Below are 18,838 nucleotides of genomic sequence, written 5' to 3'. Positions count from 1 at the left end.
TTTATCCGTCCATCCATCCAAACATTCGCATTTATAATATTAGTAAGAAGTAAGATTATATAATTGTGAATAATATTTTGTTTCCTTTCTATTGAGCTAATATAATACTTCATGGTTATAACAATTTATCTTAAAACAATAAATTCAATTATGTACATTATACATAAATAACAATTCTATAACACAAGATGTGGTTATAAATTATTTTGGGCGGTATTTCCTCCACTATTGTTTAAGTTGACATCTCTTAATTTCTCAGTGACCTCTCTGGAGCTGTCCATTTCTATGACCTGCTCCAGAGTGAGTTCTAGAATCTTTTCTAGTGCCTTCGCTGTCACTTCGGAAGGATACTTTGCAATATCAGGCACATGTATGAATAATGTCCTCGAATTGTCCACACTTAGTGATGTATAGTAGATGTATTCACAGAGATATCTGGAAGAAAAACTTTGATATTTATCTATAGATTACGAAGTTTTATTTTATATATTACTTATGTTCATCATTCTATATTCTCTGATTTTATGAAAATACTGACAAAAGAGATATAAAATAAAACAAATTGACATAAAACCACCCTAAACCGTTAGTAGTGTGTTTAAGAACAAAAGTTGTAATGATTGCAAACACAATTAAAAGAAGGCACTCAAAAAGTTTTGATTTAATTATTGTGGGTTTCTGAGACCTTAATATCCGTTTAAAACATATTATTGTTAAAGATAATGAGAGAGATTTAAGTCTCAGAAACCAACAATGAGTAATATAGATTGACAATAATATCTGACCCAGTGGGCATAATTCAAATTAAATTACGAGTATGACACATCACTGCCACCCTATTGACACAAGACCCTTTGACTAAAAAAGTGTCACTCTTTTCGTACTGTTGCTGTAAGATATTTTTTTCTTTCATGCCATTTTTTCTGATAAAACTAACCACGCTTCTCTCACTGGCTCAGATATCCTTGTTTGACATTTAATACTTAAATCTCAATGAACACTTTCCGTGACCACTATATTTACAAATCTAAGTACAACAACTATCATGGTTTACCTGCCAGCATCTTTAGAGGATATAGCACTGGTGTCATCAGTAGAGCTACCATTGAACTCCTTGCAGATCCTCTCCACATTCAGCTTTGTATGCAGTCGGATAGCACCGTCAGCAGTGCAGATATGGTTGGCTGGACACTTGTCGAAATAGTCTTTACGCTGGTAGCCTTTCCTGTGCGCCTGTGTCTCCAAGGTCATGCAGGAGGCTTCACTTGATACTCCTACATGGATCATAAGCTGGAAGTTAGTGACAGAAATAATAGGTGTTAAAAAGTGGTTAATTTTGTATTTTTAATACTGTCCTATAATAAATAGATATTTTGAATCATTTAATATCCATTGGTATATTTATCCTACATATTATTTTTTTTTTTAAATATACAAAGTAATAAAAGATAATTTATTTCAAAAAATTAATTTCTCTTAGCTTTTATTTATGGTCTTCATAAAACATAAAATGTTATCAACAGAGTTGTATACAGTTCTAATCTTTGTGATAATGTATCAGAACAAGTACACTACAGTTCATCTGCAACAATGCTATCAATTCCGCAGAACAATCACAATAGTTAATGTAAACACTTCACTATTATGATGTGTGTTGTTCTTATAATCTATTCATAACATAATCTGATTGCAAATACACATTTCCAATAGTTTGTTGTGGAATAAAATTCCTATCACTACACACACTATTATAGATGCATGTGCTAGCTTAGTAGATGTCTTTTGTCTATATTATTCTCTACTCTATTTTCCTATACTCTTGAGGGCTCCTATGTCATACTTGGACAGAAAACTAACACTGACAAATTCCATAATTTAAGAATTATAATTGAAAATTATACTGTTTTAATCCACTCACAAAACACCTCTATAAAACATATTGTTGATAGTTCTTTTTTTTAACTGTTTTGACAGTGGAAAGTTCAATGTTTTAAAAATTATTCACAAATTTTTTGTTCATCAACTTGATTACTAGAATACTAAAATATTATTACCAAATTATTAACACATAGAATTATAATAAGCTTAAATTTATTTTTTAATTTTAAGATTATCTTTACTGTTATACAATTATATTAAATATATAATGTTTTACTATACCTTGGGTGTATGCGTTTCCCATAGCGCTGGCACGAATTCGTCGACATTTTCATAAGTAACTGGAATTTCTAGCAGAACCAACTCTATATTGTGTTTTGTTTCCAACTCTTCCTTGTTTATACGTTTTACCGCCTCCCAGCTCGCATTTACTGGATGGTTTAAAAATGGTCCGAAGCCGGTCACCAAAACCAATGGTTTAAATAGAAAATCTAAGTCGTTAGACATTACTATAAGTTTAATGTTAACGAATTTTTTTTTACAAGTTTGCGCTATTTTTTAAATACAAAACACTATAGCAACTGACATCAACTTGAGTTTTGATCAATTTTGATAAGTTTTGACAAATGATAATAACCAACAGGATGAAAGTCAGCTGATTTTCGATTTTCTGCACAAACATTGCCAGTTTGTTGATCGGATTGTCTTTGGTTTTATCTTATGAATGAATAAATTTTGACATGCTTTGTCATTAATTGTTGTTATAAAGTGAAAAATATAGCATCCAGCATCCAGTATATATTGTGATTAGGACACACAGAATTTTAATTTTACTCTTTTGTTGGAACTAAGAAAAAAGGGATTTATATAAATCGTTGAAAATGGTAACATTTGTAACGGCGAGTATCCAAGTTTTCAAATATCGAAACATTAATTCCAAATGTAAAGAAATCATAATATATGAAATCAGATTTCAGTTTTTTCGGGGAGTATAATAGAGATGTCTTTCAGTTTTTAATGTTTTGGCAATCAATGGAAAGAAGTAATCTCATTAATATTGTTTGTAAATGCGAATGTTTATATGGATGAATGGATGATGTTTGCTACAAGGTATTTTCAAAACGGCTGCATGGATCTCGATGAAATTTGATAAAGATGTAGACCACAGTGTGGAAGAACACATAGGCTACTAATTAAGTTTTTTTCTTAAAATTACACGCGTTCGGAGTTGCGGACGACACCTAGTTAATTAAATAAAGTTAAAAATATTTAGTCAAACAGCTTTAATAACATTATAAAAATTAATCTCTTCAAATAATATAATTTTTCTCGCACCGTAGAAAACATCACCAGTTGTCCTCTTATCAAATTTTACAAATCACAATACACCTAATTTAATAAAACTATTTATAATTCCATTTAATCTGGATATTGCGAGTCCGTTCGGTTTTATGAGGAAGTCTGATAAATCGCCGCCATCCATGCTTGGCGCGTTTTCCGCATCAACGGTCAGAAGAGGCACCATCATCATGCCCACGAAGATACCGTAAGGTTCGACCTGAAAAAAATATTTCTTTATTTTAAAACAGATGTAAAAGCATCGCAAACACTGAATGCTTTTGCCTGAAGCAATTTTTTTTTTATTTTGAACAAACTCAAAATTTGATCATGAAGTCATTAAGCACTTGTAAAAAAAGATTGCCTTTCACATAGCATTGATGTCAAATGTAAAACTTGTTTTTTATTTCGGTACTTGATAAAATAACACGGTAAAATCAGAACGTTCGTGTATAGCTTTGAGCTGAGCAGCGGTTTCGCAAGAATAATTTAATCTCGTACACTTAAGTTTATTGGTATTCAATCTAGTTTACAGTAAAGAGGTCAACCTCTTTTGATTTTACCTCTTTGATATCTGAGTCAAAGGCTTCTTTCGGGTAGGTTTTGACAGGATCTATGTCCAGCCTCACGAGGGCGTTTGACAACTGTTCGTGGTAATAGTCTAAGAGTTGATGGTAGTGCTTGTCGCGGAAATCCTCGTCGGAGCCCCCGAATATGTAGTACATGAGGTCAATGCCCGGGTTGGAGACCTTCAGCATCTGGTAATCTACGGGCACTAGCTCCAATCTACCATCCTGGAAATATATAAATTAATTATAATAATCTATATTTACGTAATTGCGTTAACAACTTAATAAAGTTGAAATGATTTGTCATCATAACTTTTATCACAACGTAATTAAAGAGAAAAGTTACAAGAAAAGTGCACTACTTATAAAATAAGTGGTTGTCAAGTTATATGACGCGACGGCCAAACGATCAATCTGACCTTGCAGGATAAGTATTAGCTATTCAGAGTTAAACCTAAAATTATTTTCCAATTAAGGTTATTTATCCTCTACCGGATGTACTTAATCTGTTTTTTCCTTATCGCAGTACTTAGTTTGAGTACCTACTTATAAAGATACGCACAATTTATTTCAACTTATGATTCTATTTCTTTGGATTGAATAGATGAATTAGAGAACACGCGCGAATATGTAAATTATCGCCATATTCAAATATCAGCGTGCATTCCTTTTTAGTGCCACATTAAAAAATTCTAAATTCAAAAATTCATTTCTATTGTAACTGCTCGATAACGATAACAGATTAGTGATAAAATTATCTTACTATGTAACCGATAACCTTTGCGAGTTGATATTTGTTTATGTATTTCTATGAAATAACATAAAATATTGCTTTTACGATCCAGAAAAACAATTATCATGTTTTATAATTAAAACTATATTATGCCAATAAATGGCAATTACTAAAAGTAAACAGTCTTACCCCGATAACTTTAATAGCAGCTTTGTTTAACCTGTATTGTACACTTATTATGTAAATTATTTTTTATACTCTTATGTCTTAATATCTATAAGATGAATAGAATGGTTTAATTTTTCTTTATCTTACCTCGTGGACTCTGTGCATCAGGTTGCTAGGTCTGAAGTCGCCGTGTGTGACCACGGGGCAATTCAGCGGCCTGAAATAATGAGAGGATTTCAAATCCTTCATCTTTTGGAGGTGCGCCTCCAGTCTCCATCTGTTCTCTTCTTTCACCACAGCCAACGCCGATCGCGCCATATTCTCCATCATTGGCTTGAAGTCTTCTGAATTCAATTCAAAAGACAAAAATTTGGCTAAAACGTCGTACTCTTCCGGCTTTTCTTTGCTGAACGCGATGGACAGCGCGTGGAGTTTTGCCAGTTCCACTATAGATCTCGCCGCGTACTCCCAGTCAAAACTCTTAAATCTATCGTGAATGTCAAAGCCGAGAGACGATAGATCTTCGAGAACTAGAATCTCATTCAAATATTCTTTATTGCAGCCATAGAATTTGACAGTGGCCAGTCTATGCTGCTTCGGGACGTTATGTTTCTCTTCCAAGTCCTGGTAGTGCTTTAGAAGTTCTGTGTAGAAATATATTTCTGTTTCGAACATCTTAAAGGGTGTCTGTTTTCTTATCTGTTCTCCCACAGAAGCGATTTTGGCAAAAAGTTTGAGGTCATCTTTGTCCGGTGCTGTGATTGTGATGTGGAACAGTTGAGAGGTGTAGTTGGCTCCTCCAGTTGTAAAAGACTTGAGTTCAATATGACAGTCCCCGTAGCCTTGCTCCTCCGCGATCTTCTGCACCAGGTCACGCACCAGCTGCTCCGCGTCCGACATATTGCGGGTCACCGTCCGCACTGAGCTAAATTTATTACAAAACAAACTGTGCTGTAATCGCTTTTACTACACGACGCGACGCGACGACTCGGATGATGTGTCGTAACATTCTTTTTATAACTCTCATGTTTGTAATCAGCGTCTAAATTTTATCACAACTGGTCACGATGCGACAGTTCATGTCAATGTAAATATTTTACGATTATCAATGAAATTCTACTAACAAAATGATAGGAAACTATAATAGGGCTATATTGCTTGCAATTTTTTTGCATATCCGCTTTCGCAATCACAATTTTCAATCAAATCCTAAATACGTAGCCCTCAGAAAGGATGTCTCAAAAGTACAGCAGTGACAATGTCTGGTTGTTTCCTTAATTTTACTAATTATTGTTTTACACAACTGTTGAAATAAACAATATTAATTTTTATGTCGCATTAATCATAAATGTCGCTTCCTTCTTCGTTGTTTTATTGTTTGATAAATTATGTTGTGTACACTGTACCTTGGTTTATAACTAAGTTTCTTAAAATTACTATACTTATTGTAACTATTGATATAAATGATTAAAGCTGTTGCCTAATAAATAAACTACACTTGAAAGCCCGAATTAGTGACTTTTTAAATGGCGAATTTGTATTGGTTTAGTTAAAATTTGAGGTAAAAAGCCTATACGGACCTGAAACACAATGTCGTCTCCGTGTCGTCGCGTATAAATGTCTTGCGGATGTAAACCTGTCAGAATTCGTTTCTCTACAAGATCAACAAGTCACATTGCCAAATAAAAAACAAAAAAACAAATAACGAATGTGAGAAACTTAATATGGAATCGTATACATTGAATATTGTTTGTTTGCGAAATCATATCAGATTGAATACTTAAGTGGTGATTAACGTTATGTCTACATTCTAGCTTGTAATTGTTGTAAATAATATATGGAAAATAACTACGTAATAAAACTGTTTCTTTTAAATACGTAGGAAATATTTATAAGTAGTTAACTATGGCTTGTTATGATGTATTCTAAGCAGAGGCTAGTGTTCGATAATTGTTTATGATTAAATGCCATTCTCTTTTACTTACGCTATTTGTTATCTTTATCAGTTAAGTTAAAATGGCCGAGCTTATCTTCGGTTAAAGTTCACTGAGGACAGTCCGGTAACTAAATTGCAAGTAAATGTTATATAAATAGTACAGCCATTGTCAGTTATTTTGAACGTCAGTGATCACAACGGTCGTTGAGGCGCGATTCCGGCGGCCATTTCCTGTTGTTATCTCTTTAGAGATGTTATCTGTGCCCACAACTGTTAATAGATGTGACCTGGTATATCTATCTTAGCGTAGTTTAGCTAGCCCGGTGAAATATCACGACCGCACCAATTTTGAATTCCGCGTTTCGTCTGATGAGTGTGTGTGCTAGAGGCTTAATTTTAGTCATTTTATTCTCACCCCTTTTTTATAAGAAAACGACGGAGATTTGGCGGAAGAGGAGATGCATAGGGAAAATATCCTCTTTCTGTGCGTCCCCTCCTCCGTCGATTAATGGCAGGCAACATATCTGCAAGTTCTATCTATCGGAGATCAATGTCTGATGCAATTATCTATCGGCAGCGGTCGCTTCTTTATCCTCATTTGTCACCTCATAATGTAAAAACAATTGATACCCCCATTTTTAACTAACATCTTACGATGAGGGGTTTTATAACGAAAAAGTACACTATAATAATGACACAGAACAGACTGTCTTGATTCTTAGTCTCTTGTTAGTATGTGTGTGTAATATTTTTTCCAATATGAAATAAATAAATAAAATAAATAATAATTTATTAATAATTTTACATTTTAGCAAAATATATATGTAATTTAATATACATACATACATACTATTAAAAATATTATATTTTTTAATAAATAAATTGTACTAAGTGCCTATTGACATTCTAATTTGAGTTAAATAAATTTATATCGCACCGACTTTTCTCTCGGAACTGGTAAATGCGTTTTGTATGATTTCTGTGAGTAAGGTAATGTAAGATCACAGTACGCCCCATCTAATAAAGTCTTCGACGAGTCCGTTCAGACGGGCAATGGCGAGCTGGTTGGGCGGGATGGCAAATTGTGCGAGGTCGCCAGTGGCAGTGCTCATGTCGGGCGCGTCCTCTGCAAGCACGGTTACCATGGGCACCATCATCATGCCCACCAGTAGACCATACGGCTGGACCTGCGAATAGAACATTTATTTAAAGCTGAGTGAACCACAGAGGGCATAGTAATGCAATTAAGCCTTGAATAAAAACAAGTTATTTCTTTACGCGATAACTAGATTTAAAAGCATGCTTGCATTCCTATTATTTGATAAAAGGTACTTTTTAATTTTCTATTTGTGTTATCATGTTTTTATTATCCTTGAGATATTTATTAGTTATTTTTCTAAAAAGTAAAAAGCTATTTTAAATGTAAAGGCGAAGTTATATAAGTAATTAAAAAAAACTCGCTAAATTAATATCACACCTCTTTCAAATCAGCCTCAAAATTTTCTTTAGAGTATGTGGTGTCAATATCGACGCCTAGTCTTTTCAGAGAGTTCCCCAATTCCATGTGGTAATGGTCTAAGTGTTGACGGTAGTGCTGCCTACGGAACTCCTCGTCTGAGCCGCTGAAGATGAAGTACATCAGATCGATCGCCGGGTTGCTGATGTTCAGCATCTGATAGTCCAACACCACGACCTCCAAATACCCGTCCTGGAGAAAACAATTTGTGTAATAAGTTAAAAGGAAATTTCTAATACAGGTCTCATCATCATCAGCTCACTATGCGTCCCCACTGAGGGGCTCGGAGCCTACCCCAAGTTAGGGGTGACTAAGCCATAGTCAACCACGCTGGCCAAGTGCGGGTTGGTTGACACATATCTTTGAATTTCTTCGCAGATATGTGCAAGTTGCATCACGATGTTTTCCTCCCACCGTAAGAACGTCGGATAAATGTACATATGTGAATTGAAAATCGAAAAACACATTGGTACATGGCAGGATTCGAAACCGGGATCTGCAGATTGCAAGTCAAGTGCTTAACCCCTGAGCCACCAGGTCTCATATAGGTAAAGTGAATTACAACTCGATGAGACAGTCTTGGAATAACATCTATATATATAAAAGAAAGTCGTGTTAGTTACACTATTTATAACTCAAGAACGGCTGAATCGATTTGACTGAAAATTGGTGGGCAGGTAGCTTAGAACCAGGAAACGGACATAGGATAATTTTTACCCCGTTTTTTATTTTTTTGTATTCCGCGCGGATAGAGTTGCGGGCGACAGCTAGTATATAATGTATTGTTCAAATTACACAGTTCCAAATACTTGTAGGGAAAACTGACCAAGTCTTCGATTTTGCTGAGTTGTTAGTCTCACGTGTAACTTATCATAGTACTTAATAATACTTTCAAGGATTATTTAATAGATACCCAATGATAATCTTAGAAATACAATTATAGAGTGTGTATTTTCTTATAAGTGTTTGGGGGACATGCTGCGGCTTACTGGCCACATATTACATTATGTCATCCGATCTACATCTGCATAGATTGAATTACTGTCTGCATTGAATTGGTCTGATCGTCTTTAAATTTAAAGAACTTTGTAATTTTAAGATATGATCAGAATTCAGCAAGACTACTTATTAGAAGTGTTAAGAGAAATCGTTTACCTCACGTAATCTATGCATAATGTTGCTGGCTCTAAAGTCGCCGTGCATTATCACTGGCTGATGTTGTACCTTGTAGAAGTAATCCAATTCATACTCTTGCGACTCCTGGATAAAAGCTTCTAATTTTCCTCTGTTCTCTTCTTTAATCACTGCTAATGCCATGCTTATTATATTCTCTATCATTGGCTTGAAGGTTTCTGCTTTTAAATCGTATTTCAATTGCTTGGACAAAATTTGGAACTCCTCGGGGCTTTGTTTGCTCAATGCTATGGATAACGCATGCAGTTTAGCCAGTTCTGTGACCGCTTTCGATGCATATTCCCAATCGAATGTTTTAAATCTATCGTAGCTCTCGTATCCCATAGATGATAAATTTTCGAGGATTATTATTTCCTTTAAATACTCCTTTCTGCAGCCGTAGAATTTGACAGTAGCTAGTCTGTGTTGTTCGGGTACATTGTGTTTTTCTTCTAAGTCTTGATAGCGCTTCAGCAGTTCCGTGTAGAAATACATTTCCGTGTCGTATATTTTGAACGGTGTTTGTTTACGGACGTGTTCATTTACGCATGCTACTTTGGCAAACAGGTTAAGGTCATCTTTGCCTTCAGCTAGGAGAGTTACGTAATACAACTGGGACGTGTAGTTTGCTCCTCCCGTTGAAAACGGCTTGAGATGGATGCGGCAATCTTTGAAGCCTTGTTCTGAAGCGACTGTTTGCACCAGATCTCGCAATTCCGCGTCCGACATCTTGCAGCTCTTAATTTGCACTGAGCTGCAGTACACTACGAACCTATTATCACGCACTCCAATAGATTACGCGGGAACGGCAGTGAGCGGACGTATTTGTAACGTCATCATTGCACTCAATTAGACGTGTGTAAATCGGCTCTGAAACCGGTACAAATGTTCAGGTCACATAGACTTGAACCGTTGAGCTGCGGCTCATTAACTAAATTGGCAGTTCCCGGCTCATTGTAATGTACTGTAACTATGTGAGGCGACGAGCTGCGAGTTGTCTGGCGTCTAGTACTGCAAACTCGAAAAGGCAAATCACAACTCTATGCAGGTACAGATAGAGCTGAGCTGCGAGTCAGTTCACTGATCTACTTCACACAAGTAAACCGTGGGCTGATCTGTAAGTCACCAAGTTTTGTTAGGTTACCTATCATTACACTCGATGCATCTATAATAGTTTATTCATAGCTGTGAACTGGTATAAATGCTTTGATATCAAAAAGCGTGAAACGCGAAATGAAACATTAAAAAATATTTGCATTTTTAATACAAATTAACTTATATATCTTTGTATGTTTTGATACGTCAATTGTTTATAACTTTTTATTAAATAAAAAAAACGTTTTTTTTTTGTAGTTGAGGCGCATAAAGATGGCAACAAACGATATAATAAAATTTAAGCGAACGCATTTAAAACAAGACGAATATGTTTACAAATATATTTTTATTGTACTAACTAGTCTGCAATACGTCCAGCTTTTTTTAATAGTTGATGATACCATTGAACTTGTACACGGCGAAGCTGCTAGACTCCAGTCTCGGCGCCTCCTGGGCCGACACCGTGATCATCATGCTTACGATCAGCCAGCACTGCTCGATCTGTCTGCAAACACACTTTCAGAGTTCGAGATAGATGACAATGTTCTTTTTTTTATAAGCGCTCCGACGGTAGAAATATACGGTCGCACAAAACCTATCATGCTCACAAAAAAAAAAAGATAATCAGAGCCCATTAAAATTGTTATAATGTACTTTTTGGACACTATTTCTCTAATGACATTTAAGTCGGAGATTCTCAATTTTTTCCCCAGACCTTTGTCATATATTTACTGGTTTCGCTGAATCCTCTGCTGCTACATTACATGTTCATCTTGTGATCCTTTTTTTCCCGCATCGTTTCTGTGGTCTTTCTAGGCTTTTATTGTTATTGTGCTCTATTATGACAAATCCTCACACTGCTACTTATAATCTATACCATAAACAGGAATATTCATTGTATATAAATTGTTGTAAGAAATAATTTACAAACATAGAAAAGGTTATTATAATTTGGAGTTATAGAAATTTTGAAATCAAATGGAAACAGCATATCATAGCTTATCGTCATTATCGCTGATTTGTAATTGTATAAGGATTTAAGTAAATTAATTAGGCATTTATAAAATAAGATAAAACAATGACTCATACTACTTGTGACTAAAAATACGTTTACGTAATTAATATTCAACAAACATTTTGATTGTCACGCAATGTATGTTATTTTAACAGCCGATGACAAATAGTATTTGGTTAATAATTTAATACGAAACCAGATAAAGACAATTATAGATAAATTATCTGTTATGATATGTTTTTACCCGATATCATTTGCCTGTTTAAATATAACATCAAAATTTACCAATAAAACTAGTGATGACCCTTCTTCTTTTTAAAGTCGGTTTAAACAATAGACCGAATCAAAAATTCTGCTATTGGTTGTTTGATTTGTCTATTAATAAGATATTTGTTAAGTCCATTTTTATGATAATTCAAATAATAATAAACAAACATTGCAGTTATAAAACATTTTTGTGGATAATGTAACGTCAACTGACCATTGTGTTACTTATTAAATATGTTAGTGTTAGTTTTATAATATTCATTGGGTTTTTGTACATAATGTTTATTCAGACGTCGAGAAAAAGCGCAATTCCCAAACTATCAACATTTTAAAACGTGTTATTATCAATATGATAAATAATTTAAATACTTATGTATAATCCGATTACAATAGACTAAAATCAGTTGATATCGATTTCTTTGGACAAAACTGTCCAATCGACTAAGTCGCTTTTTTTTTATATGTGCCTTTACTCAATAGAATGCAATCAGTGATCCGCGAGACAGCGGCAATGGCAGACGCGCTTGCACTGGAGCAACTGGTGAGAGAGAACCTCGGCGACGAATGTCCGAGACCAGAGGTAAAGATTGAGAGGTTCGACAGCGGTGGGGCCAATTACACCTCCGCACTCTTCAAAATACTAGTCTCGCGAAGCGGACGCGATGACTTGCATCTGTTCGCGAAGGTCGCCTCCTTCAGTGAGGCCATGAGAACGAAGGTGAACGCCGACTGGATCTACACCAACGAGCAATTTGTCTACACGACGATAGTTAAAATCTACGACAATCTCCAGGAGAGCCACGACGTTCCGCTAGAACATCGGTTCGTCTTCCCCAAGTACTTCGGACACAGCTCAACGCACGGCAACGAGACCATCGTGACCGACGACCTGGGCATCCAGGGGTACAAATCCTTCAACAGGTTCGCCTCCATGAATTGGGAGTACGCTTCGAAGTCGGTGGAGACTCTGGCCAAGTTCCATGCACTGTCTCTCGTGTTTGCACATGAACAACCGGAGGAGTTCGAGAAGATAGCAGCAGGAATGCAGTACGGTATCGGTGTGAATGGGGATGAGACCACAAAGGAACTTTATGTGAAGATGGTAGAAAGTTCTTTGGCGACGCTGCCCGAAGATTACAGGGACAGAGTGCGGAAGGTAGTCTACAACGAAGAATTGATGAAATTTCACAATAAGCCAGTGAAGAAGGTCGTTCTGGCGCATGGCGATTTTAGACTCAGCAATTTGCTGTTTAAGCGAAAGGTAAGGCAAAGAAGACTTCATATCTCTCAGGTGAATGAAAATATAGAAGAGGTTTAATCTCACTGCCCTAGTCAAAATTAACGGCTTTGACCGATATTTGATTTCTTTACTCGGCCAACCTGTAAAAGTATGTCGACGCACTCGTGCGTTACGTGCCTCAATGACTTCAAATATTTTGTCGCCATAATGTTTACACCATTATTCCAACATCATGGTGGTTTCATTTGTACAATCAATATTTCCACGATATTTTTCAAAAACAGGCAGCAGGAATTGAAATTTGGCCTTTAGAATGCATATCGAAGTGATGGAATTTACAGCCTACACTTGTGAAAGATTTGCAGACGAACGTTATGTGGCTCTACTAAACTATTCAATAATTATACTCCGCGTTAAAAAGTCAAAAATGGGCTGCCAATAACTGAGTCCCGAGTGAGATCGCAGTACTGTGTTTTACCTATTAATTACAATAATATGTACTTTCCAGGGAGGTGTTCTGCTCGTACGCGCTGTTGACTACCAGATGATGCATGCCGGCTGCGCGCTGGCGGACCTCATCTACTTCATCACCGTCGGCTCCGATAAGCAATTCCGCGACAAATACTTTCATAGACTCATCGAATATTACCGGGAGCAGTTAGAACTTGCACTTTCAAGGTTTTCACTGGACATTGAAGATGTATACCCCAAGAAGATATTTGACGAGGAACTAGCAGTGGTGAGTAGATCCCAAGCCAGGAGTGGCTAGAATTTTGTGATAAGAGACCACTGCAGCAGCAACCAATTACCAACTTATTGCCCGTTGCGGATGCCCTAATTCATACGTTGCCCGTCCCGAATCAACTATTCCGTCAGTCTCTATTTAATCTCCACAGATACTGCAACTTGCCGTGGTGATCAGCGTGATGATCCTGCCGTCGGTGATGGCGGACGAGGAGGATGCACCCAAGGCGGGCAGCAACTTTGACTTCTTCGAGTCCACGGTGAAACGGGGTCAGTTGTTCACGGAGAGATTCAACGATCTCATACAGGACTGTATAGACTGGGGCGTTGTATGACTTTGTTGATGTTGAAACTACAACACTATATTATCAAGATATTTATTAGGAAATTGTCCGAACCTAATTTTATCTCTGACTTAAGATAAGAATTCGTACCTAATTCAAATTTCTGTATCAATCTATGGTTTCACAATGATAATTTAAAGTTACTTTGTCGAATTTAAAGTGAAATTTGGGTTTCGGAAACTTTTTACTTTTATTAATGTTTGTACTTAAACCTAGTATTAACTTTCCCCTTTGTATAAGCGGTTTGCCGTTTTGCAGTTGAAGTAAAGTAAAAAGTTCGAAATTCAAATTCAACATTTCTTTATTGAGGCATAAGCAAGTAATCCCTGGCTCATGAACAAGCAATGCGCTGTAGGTATCTTATAAACCAGTGAAATAAAAAAAAAATTACTTTATGTGTACCACTGACTACATAAATGGACATAGTATTTTGTGCCTATTTGATTTCTGTTGTTTTGACGCTAATGGTAGCTGTTTGGAACTGCGCTGTGGTATGAATTTGAATTTAAATCGGAACGAAACAAAAGTTGAAATTTCCAAGCAATTGCCTATCAATTTATATGGTATAGATCAATGATGTGTACAAATAAAACTAATACAATATATAATAAAAATAAAATAGTTTTTCAGAAAACATTACTTGTCTTTATTTATTCTATTTATAAGTCAAACCCAAGCCATAATCCTGTATACCAGCAATTAATGCAACAAGCAATGGCAACTTTTCAATGGGCGTATTTGTTTAATAAAATTTGAATATGAGAACACCTGCAATTTCTTAATAGCAAATTTACAGTTTCGAATTTTATTGAGGAAGACATGGAGCAATTGCGTGAAACTGACATGTGGAGGGATAAAACTAAAGACTGGCGTGAAGTGGAACAAATTCCGCGTTTCGTCTGATGAGTGTGATGCCGAAGGCCTTTAGACCTCTTTCCCTTCACACCCTTTTCTTATTAGGAAATGATGTGAAGGGGAAATGAATATGGTGAAAGAGGGGACGTATAGGAAGGGGAAATATCCTCTTCCTGTGCGTCCCCTTCTCCGCAACGCATCTGCATTTGCGGATGTCTATGGCCGACCCCTCGTAGCGGTTAGAAACTTTTATATTAATAACTCTGAGCACAGAACGGAAATATCGCGTATGCGTTTTAGGACTTTAAATCATTCGAAGGTAACAAGCTTACAATATCTTCAGGTGTGAATTTTTTTATAATGTTAATTATTTTATATTATCAGAGAACTTAAGTCATTACTTATTCGAGGATAAGAATAAATGAAGTAACTGAAACTGTTTAAGTTTTTTAGTATCAATGTCAAAGACAAAATAATTCGTTTTTAATTGCTTTATATTTACTTAAAATTTTATTTTTATTTTCGTGTGCATGTAATGAGGCGCATTAAGGTATAACTATTTAGGTCAATGGCACCTTCTTCGCATGTGATAGCCGTTTTCTTAAAATGAAATGGAACGGACACTGTCTGAAATATTAAAACAGGTCATGATTGTAGACGACTCACTTTTCTTTGCATTAAAATGAACAATATGACCATTGAAGCTGCCATAAACGGAATTAGCGTTGCCAGACATCCGGATAAAGCCGGACGTAGGAAGGCTTTTTGATTGCCTGTCCGGCCAAAATAAACGGTGTCCGAGTTATCCGGCTTTTGTTAGGCTTTTTAAATACATTTCCCAAACGAGAGTGTACCTATCAATACCGAGACAAATTTCTATATAATATACCCTATATTCTTCGTCCGACCTTTCTACCCAAATGTCCGGCCAAACTGGCTAGTCTGTCCGGCCAAACTGGCTGGTCTGTCTGGCTAGTAAGTTAGGCGACCTGGCAACCCTACACGGAATCCATCGTGGAGTCGGTACCTACAGCAGTCGCCGTATGGTCCGTGTGTTGTTAAGGCTGATTTCTTGAAGCAGTAAATAAAGTAAAACGGAGAACTAAGTAACACATTCACTGCTGACCATTCGGATCCAAGTGCTATTAGTAGCGGTGCCTCCCCTTCGGATCCGAGCGAGCGGCCCGTTCACTTTGTAGTGGTCAGTCAGCCGCCGCGTTTGAAGCGAGTCCACGTTGTGTGGCCACTCTGGCAATATATTCTACTAACGAAAAAGAGTATTGGTGTCATTCTTTTTTTTTTTTTTTTTATAAGAGAAGGGGGCAAACGAGCAGCGGGAACACCAAGGTGTTCATCGACGCCCATGGACATCTGCAACACCAGAGGAATCGCAGATGCGTTGCCGGCCTTTGAGAAGATGATACGCTCGCTTCTTGAAGGACCCTAAGTCGTAGCGGTTTGGAAATACCGCCGAGGACAGACCATTCCACAACGCGGCGGTACGCGGTAGAAAGCTACGCGAAAACCGCACGGTTGTGGATTGCCAGCCATCGAGGTGGTGTGGATGGAACTTGGCGGTCTGTCGGGTCGTCCGATGACGGAACTCGGCGGCAGGAATTGTTCCAAACAACTCTTCTGAGCACTCCCCGTGGTAAATACGGTAGAAAATGCAGAGGGAACTAACGTCCCTCCGCAACGCCAGAGTGTCGAGCCGATCAGTAAGAACTCGGTCGTTGACGATTCGAACCGCTCTCCGTTGTATGCGGTCAAATGGAAGAAGCTGGTACTGGGGTGCTCCCGCCCAGAGATGCGAGCAGTATTCCATGTGGGGCCGAACTTGCGCCTTATAGAGCTGAAGGCGATGGCCCGGTAGGAAATACTGCTTCGCTCTACCGAGCACACCCAGTTTTTTGGAGGCCAGCTTGGCCTTGTCTTCCAAATGACCGCGAAACTGAACGTCGTTCGATATGTCAACGCCGAGAATACTGATACTGGCTGAGGCAACCAGGGGAGTGCCCTCGAAACGAAGATCCACGACAAAGGGTTGTTTTTTAGCGGTAATGGCGCATACTTGTGTCTTTTTGGGATTGAAATCAACGAGATTTCGTTGACCCCAATCCGAAACTTCACCCAGTAGGGTCTCCAGTTCAGACACAAGTTTGGTCCGGTTCTCATCGGCAGTAGCCCGAGAAACGTTAGCGCGGGCCGTGTACAATGCATCACCCGTGCTATCGTCTGCATAACAATGGATGTTGCTAATTTGCAGCATGTCATTGATATGCAGAAGAAACAGGGTGGGCGACAGTACACAGCCCTGTGGGACACCAGCATTAATTGGTTTGGGGTCCGAGCATGCACCGTCGACAACGACCTTGATGCTTCGACCCTCCAAAAAGCTGGCAATCCAGGCGCGTAGTTTCTCGGGCAGCCCGTAGGAAGGCAGCTTCGAGAGAAGTGCTCTGTGCCATATCCGATCAAAGGCCTTGGCCACGTCCAAACTAACCGCCAGGGCCTCCCCCTTGCCCTCGATCGCCTCCGACCATCGATGCGTGAGGTACGCAAGAAGATCACCAGCTGAGCGACGCTGTCGGAAACCGTACTGACGATCGCTAATCAGCTGATGCTCCTCAAGGTACCTCATGAGTTGGCAATTGATGGTCGTTTCCATGACTTTCGAGAACAAGGTGGTATTGGCGATCGGCCTGTAGTTGGACGGGTCTGAGCTATCGCCTTTTTTCGGGATCGGGTGGATTATGGCAGTCTTCCATGATTTCGGGACAACGCCTAAGGAGTAGAGGAACCGGAACAGGCGCGTTAAAACCGGTGCCAACTCAGGAGCGCAAGTCCTAAGCACGATGGGGGGTATCCCGTCAGGCCCACTCGACTTATGGATATCCAGAGATTGCAGCGATTTCCGCACTAATCTCTGGATAAACTGGATTTCGGACATAGAGGTCTCACCGCGTGGGATTTTCGGCGGCGAGTTACCTTTGTCATCCAGAGTCGAGTTGGCCGCAAAAAGAGAGCCCAGAAGATCGGCTTTCTCTTTTGCGGTATGGGCCAACGAGTCATCCCCCTTGCGCAAAGATGGTAAGGACGGCTTACAGAAATTCCCCTGGACAGCCTTGGCAAGAGACCAGAACGCACGAGTTCCCGAAGGAAGGTGCACTAGCCTCTCACCAATGCTGGCCACGTGTTCGGACTTTGCCTTGGCAATCACTCTTTTGAAGGACCTGGAGGCAGAGTTATACTTCTTTTTTAACTGGCTGGTATTTACATCCCTAGCTGCTGACGCCTCAGCCCAGGCTCTATAACAATCCTGCTTGTAGCGCGAGGCTAATTTGTGTAAATTCTTACACTGTTGTAGTGATTAGTACACATGTTCGTACGGAGGCAAACATACAAATATCTTGTCGTATCACATGAAGCTAATTCTGAATTTTATGTTATGTATGTATATTTTTTAAATGTATGTATGGCCTGTGTGTGTGTATACTTGTGTGTATGTGTGTGTATGTATATGTATATATCAAATGTTACAAGATCTTGAATCGAGAAGATAAAAGCTTGTTTTGATTAGTATCCTTACATGTTTTACTCAATATTCTGGAATTTAATGAAAAAAAAACTTTACTTTGTCAAAATCTTGTAACATATTAGTATATAGAAATTCGATCGTGGAACAAATATCTAGTGAAATAAAACATTGCTATCCCTAGCGCTCGGATCCGAGTAGGCGACACACAGCACACTCGGATCCGAAAAATGTGTTTTTTTATTGAAATAATTAAAATTACATTATTATATATATATATTCTTTACCACCGTTTTTTGTGTAAAAAAATAATAGAATTCATGCGGAAGCCGCACGGGAACAGCTAGTAAAAAATAAGAATCAAATATGCAAATGCAGTGAACTTATTAAAAAGGTTCTTCTTACCTTGTCTTAATATTTATAATGCATTTT

At 37.9% G+C, this 18,838-nt stretch overlaps 4 protein-coding genes across 4 annotated transcripts; 1 reads left to right on the top strand and 3 right to left on the bottom strand.

Moving 5' to 3' along the window:
- Positions 1-70: 70 nt before the first annotated feature.
- On the bottom strand, positions 71-2,491 carry LOC106718870 (pyroglutamyl-peptidase 1). Its single transcript, XM_045681576.1, has 3 exons — positions 2,161-2,491; positions 1,055-1,290; positions 71-435 (listed from the first exon to the last, which is right to left on the bottom strand). The coding sequence occupies exons 1-3, from the start codon at positions 2,383-2,385 to the stop codon at positions 195-197; spliced, it is 702 nt and encodes a 233-aa protein (XP_045537532.1). The 5' UTR covers positions 2,386-2,491; the 3' UTR covers positions 71-194.
- A 679-nt stretch (positions 2,492-3,170) lies between these two features.
- Positions 3,171-5,731, bottom strand: LOC106718864. The gene is made up of 3 exons (XM_014513064.2): positions 4,834-5,731; positions 3,780-4,010; positions 3,171-3,436 (listed from the first exon to the last, which is right to left on the bottom strand). The coding sequence occupies exons 1-3, from the start codon at positions 5,584-5,586 to the stop codon at positions 3,257-3,259; spliced, it is 1,164 nt and encodes a 387-aa protein (XP_014368550.2). The 5' UTR covers positions 5,587-5,731; the 3' UTR covers positions 3,171-3,256.
- Positions 5,732-7,530: 1,799 nt separating this feature from the next.
- LOC106718867 lies at positions 7,531-10,317 on the bottom strand. Its single transcript, XM_014513068.2, has 3 exons — positions 9,294-10,317; positions 8,100-8,330; positions 7,531-7,809 (listed from the first exon to the last, which is right to left on the bottom strand). The coding sequence occupies exons 1-3, from the start codon at positions 10,038-10,040 to the stop codon at positions 7,624-7,626; spliced, it is 1,164 nt and encodes a 387-aa protein (XP_014368554.2). The 5' UTR covers positions 10,041-10,317; the 3' UTR covers positions 7,531-7,623.
- Positions 10,318-12,178: 1,861 nt separating this feature from the next.
- On the top strand, positions 12,179-14,221 carry LOC106718858. Its single transcript, XM_045681571.1, has 3 exons — positions 12,179-12,949; positions 13,437-13,667; positions 13,825-14,221. Exons 1-3 carry the CDS (start codon positions 12,200-12,202, stop codon positions 14,005-14,007), a joined length of 1,164 nt encoding a protein of 387 aa, XP_045537527.1. The 5' UTR covers positions 12,179-12,199; the 3' UTR covers positions 14,008-14,221.
- Positions 14,222-18,838: the final 4,617 nt, after the last annotated feature.

The sequence above is a fragment of the Papilio machaon genome, chromosome 16 (assembly GCF_912999745.1).
Source record: "Papilio machaon chromosome 16, ilPapMach1.1, whole genome shotgun sequence".
Taxonomy (NCBI): Eukaryota; Metazoa; Arthropoda; class Insecta; order Lepidoptera; family Papilionidae; genus Papilio; species Papilio machaon.
Note: the sequence above shows the minus strand (reverse complement) of the source record. Positions and strands in the feature narration are given on the sequence as shown.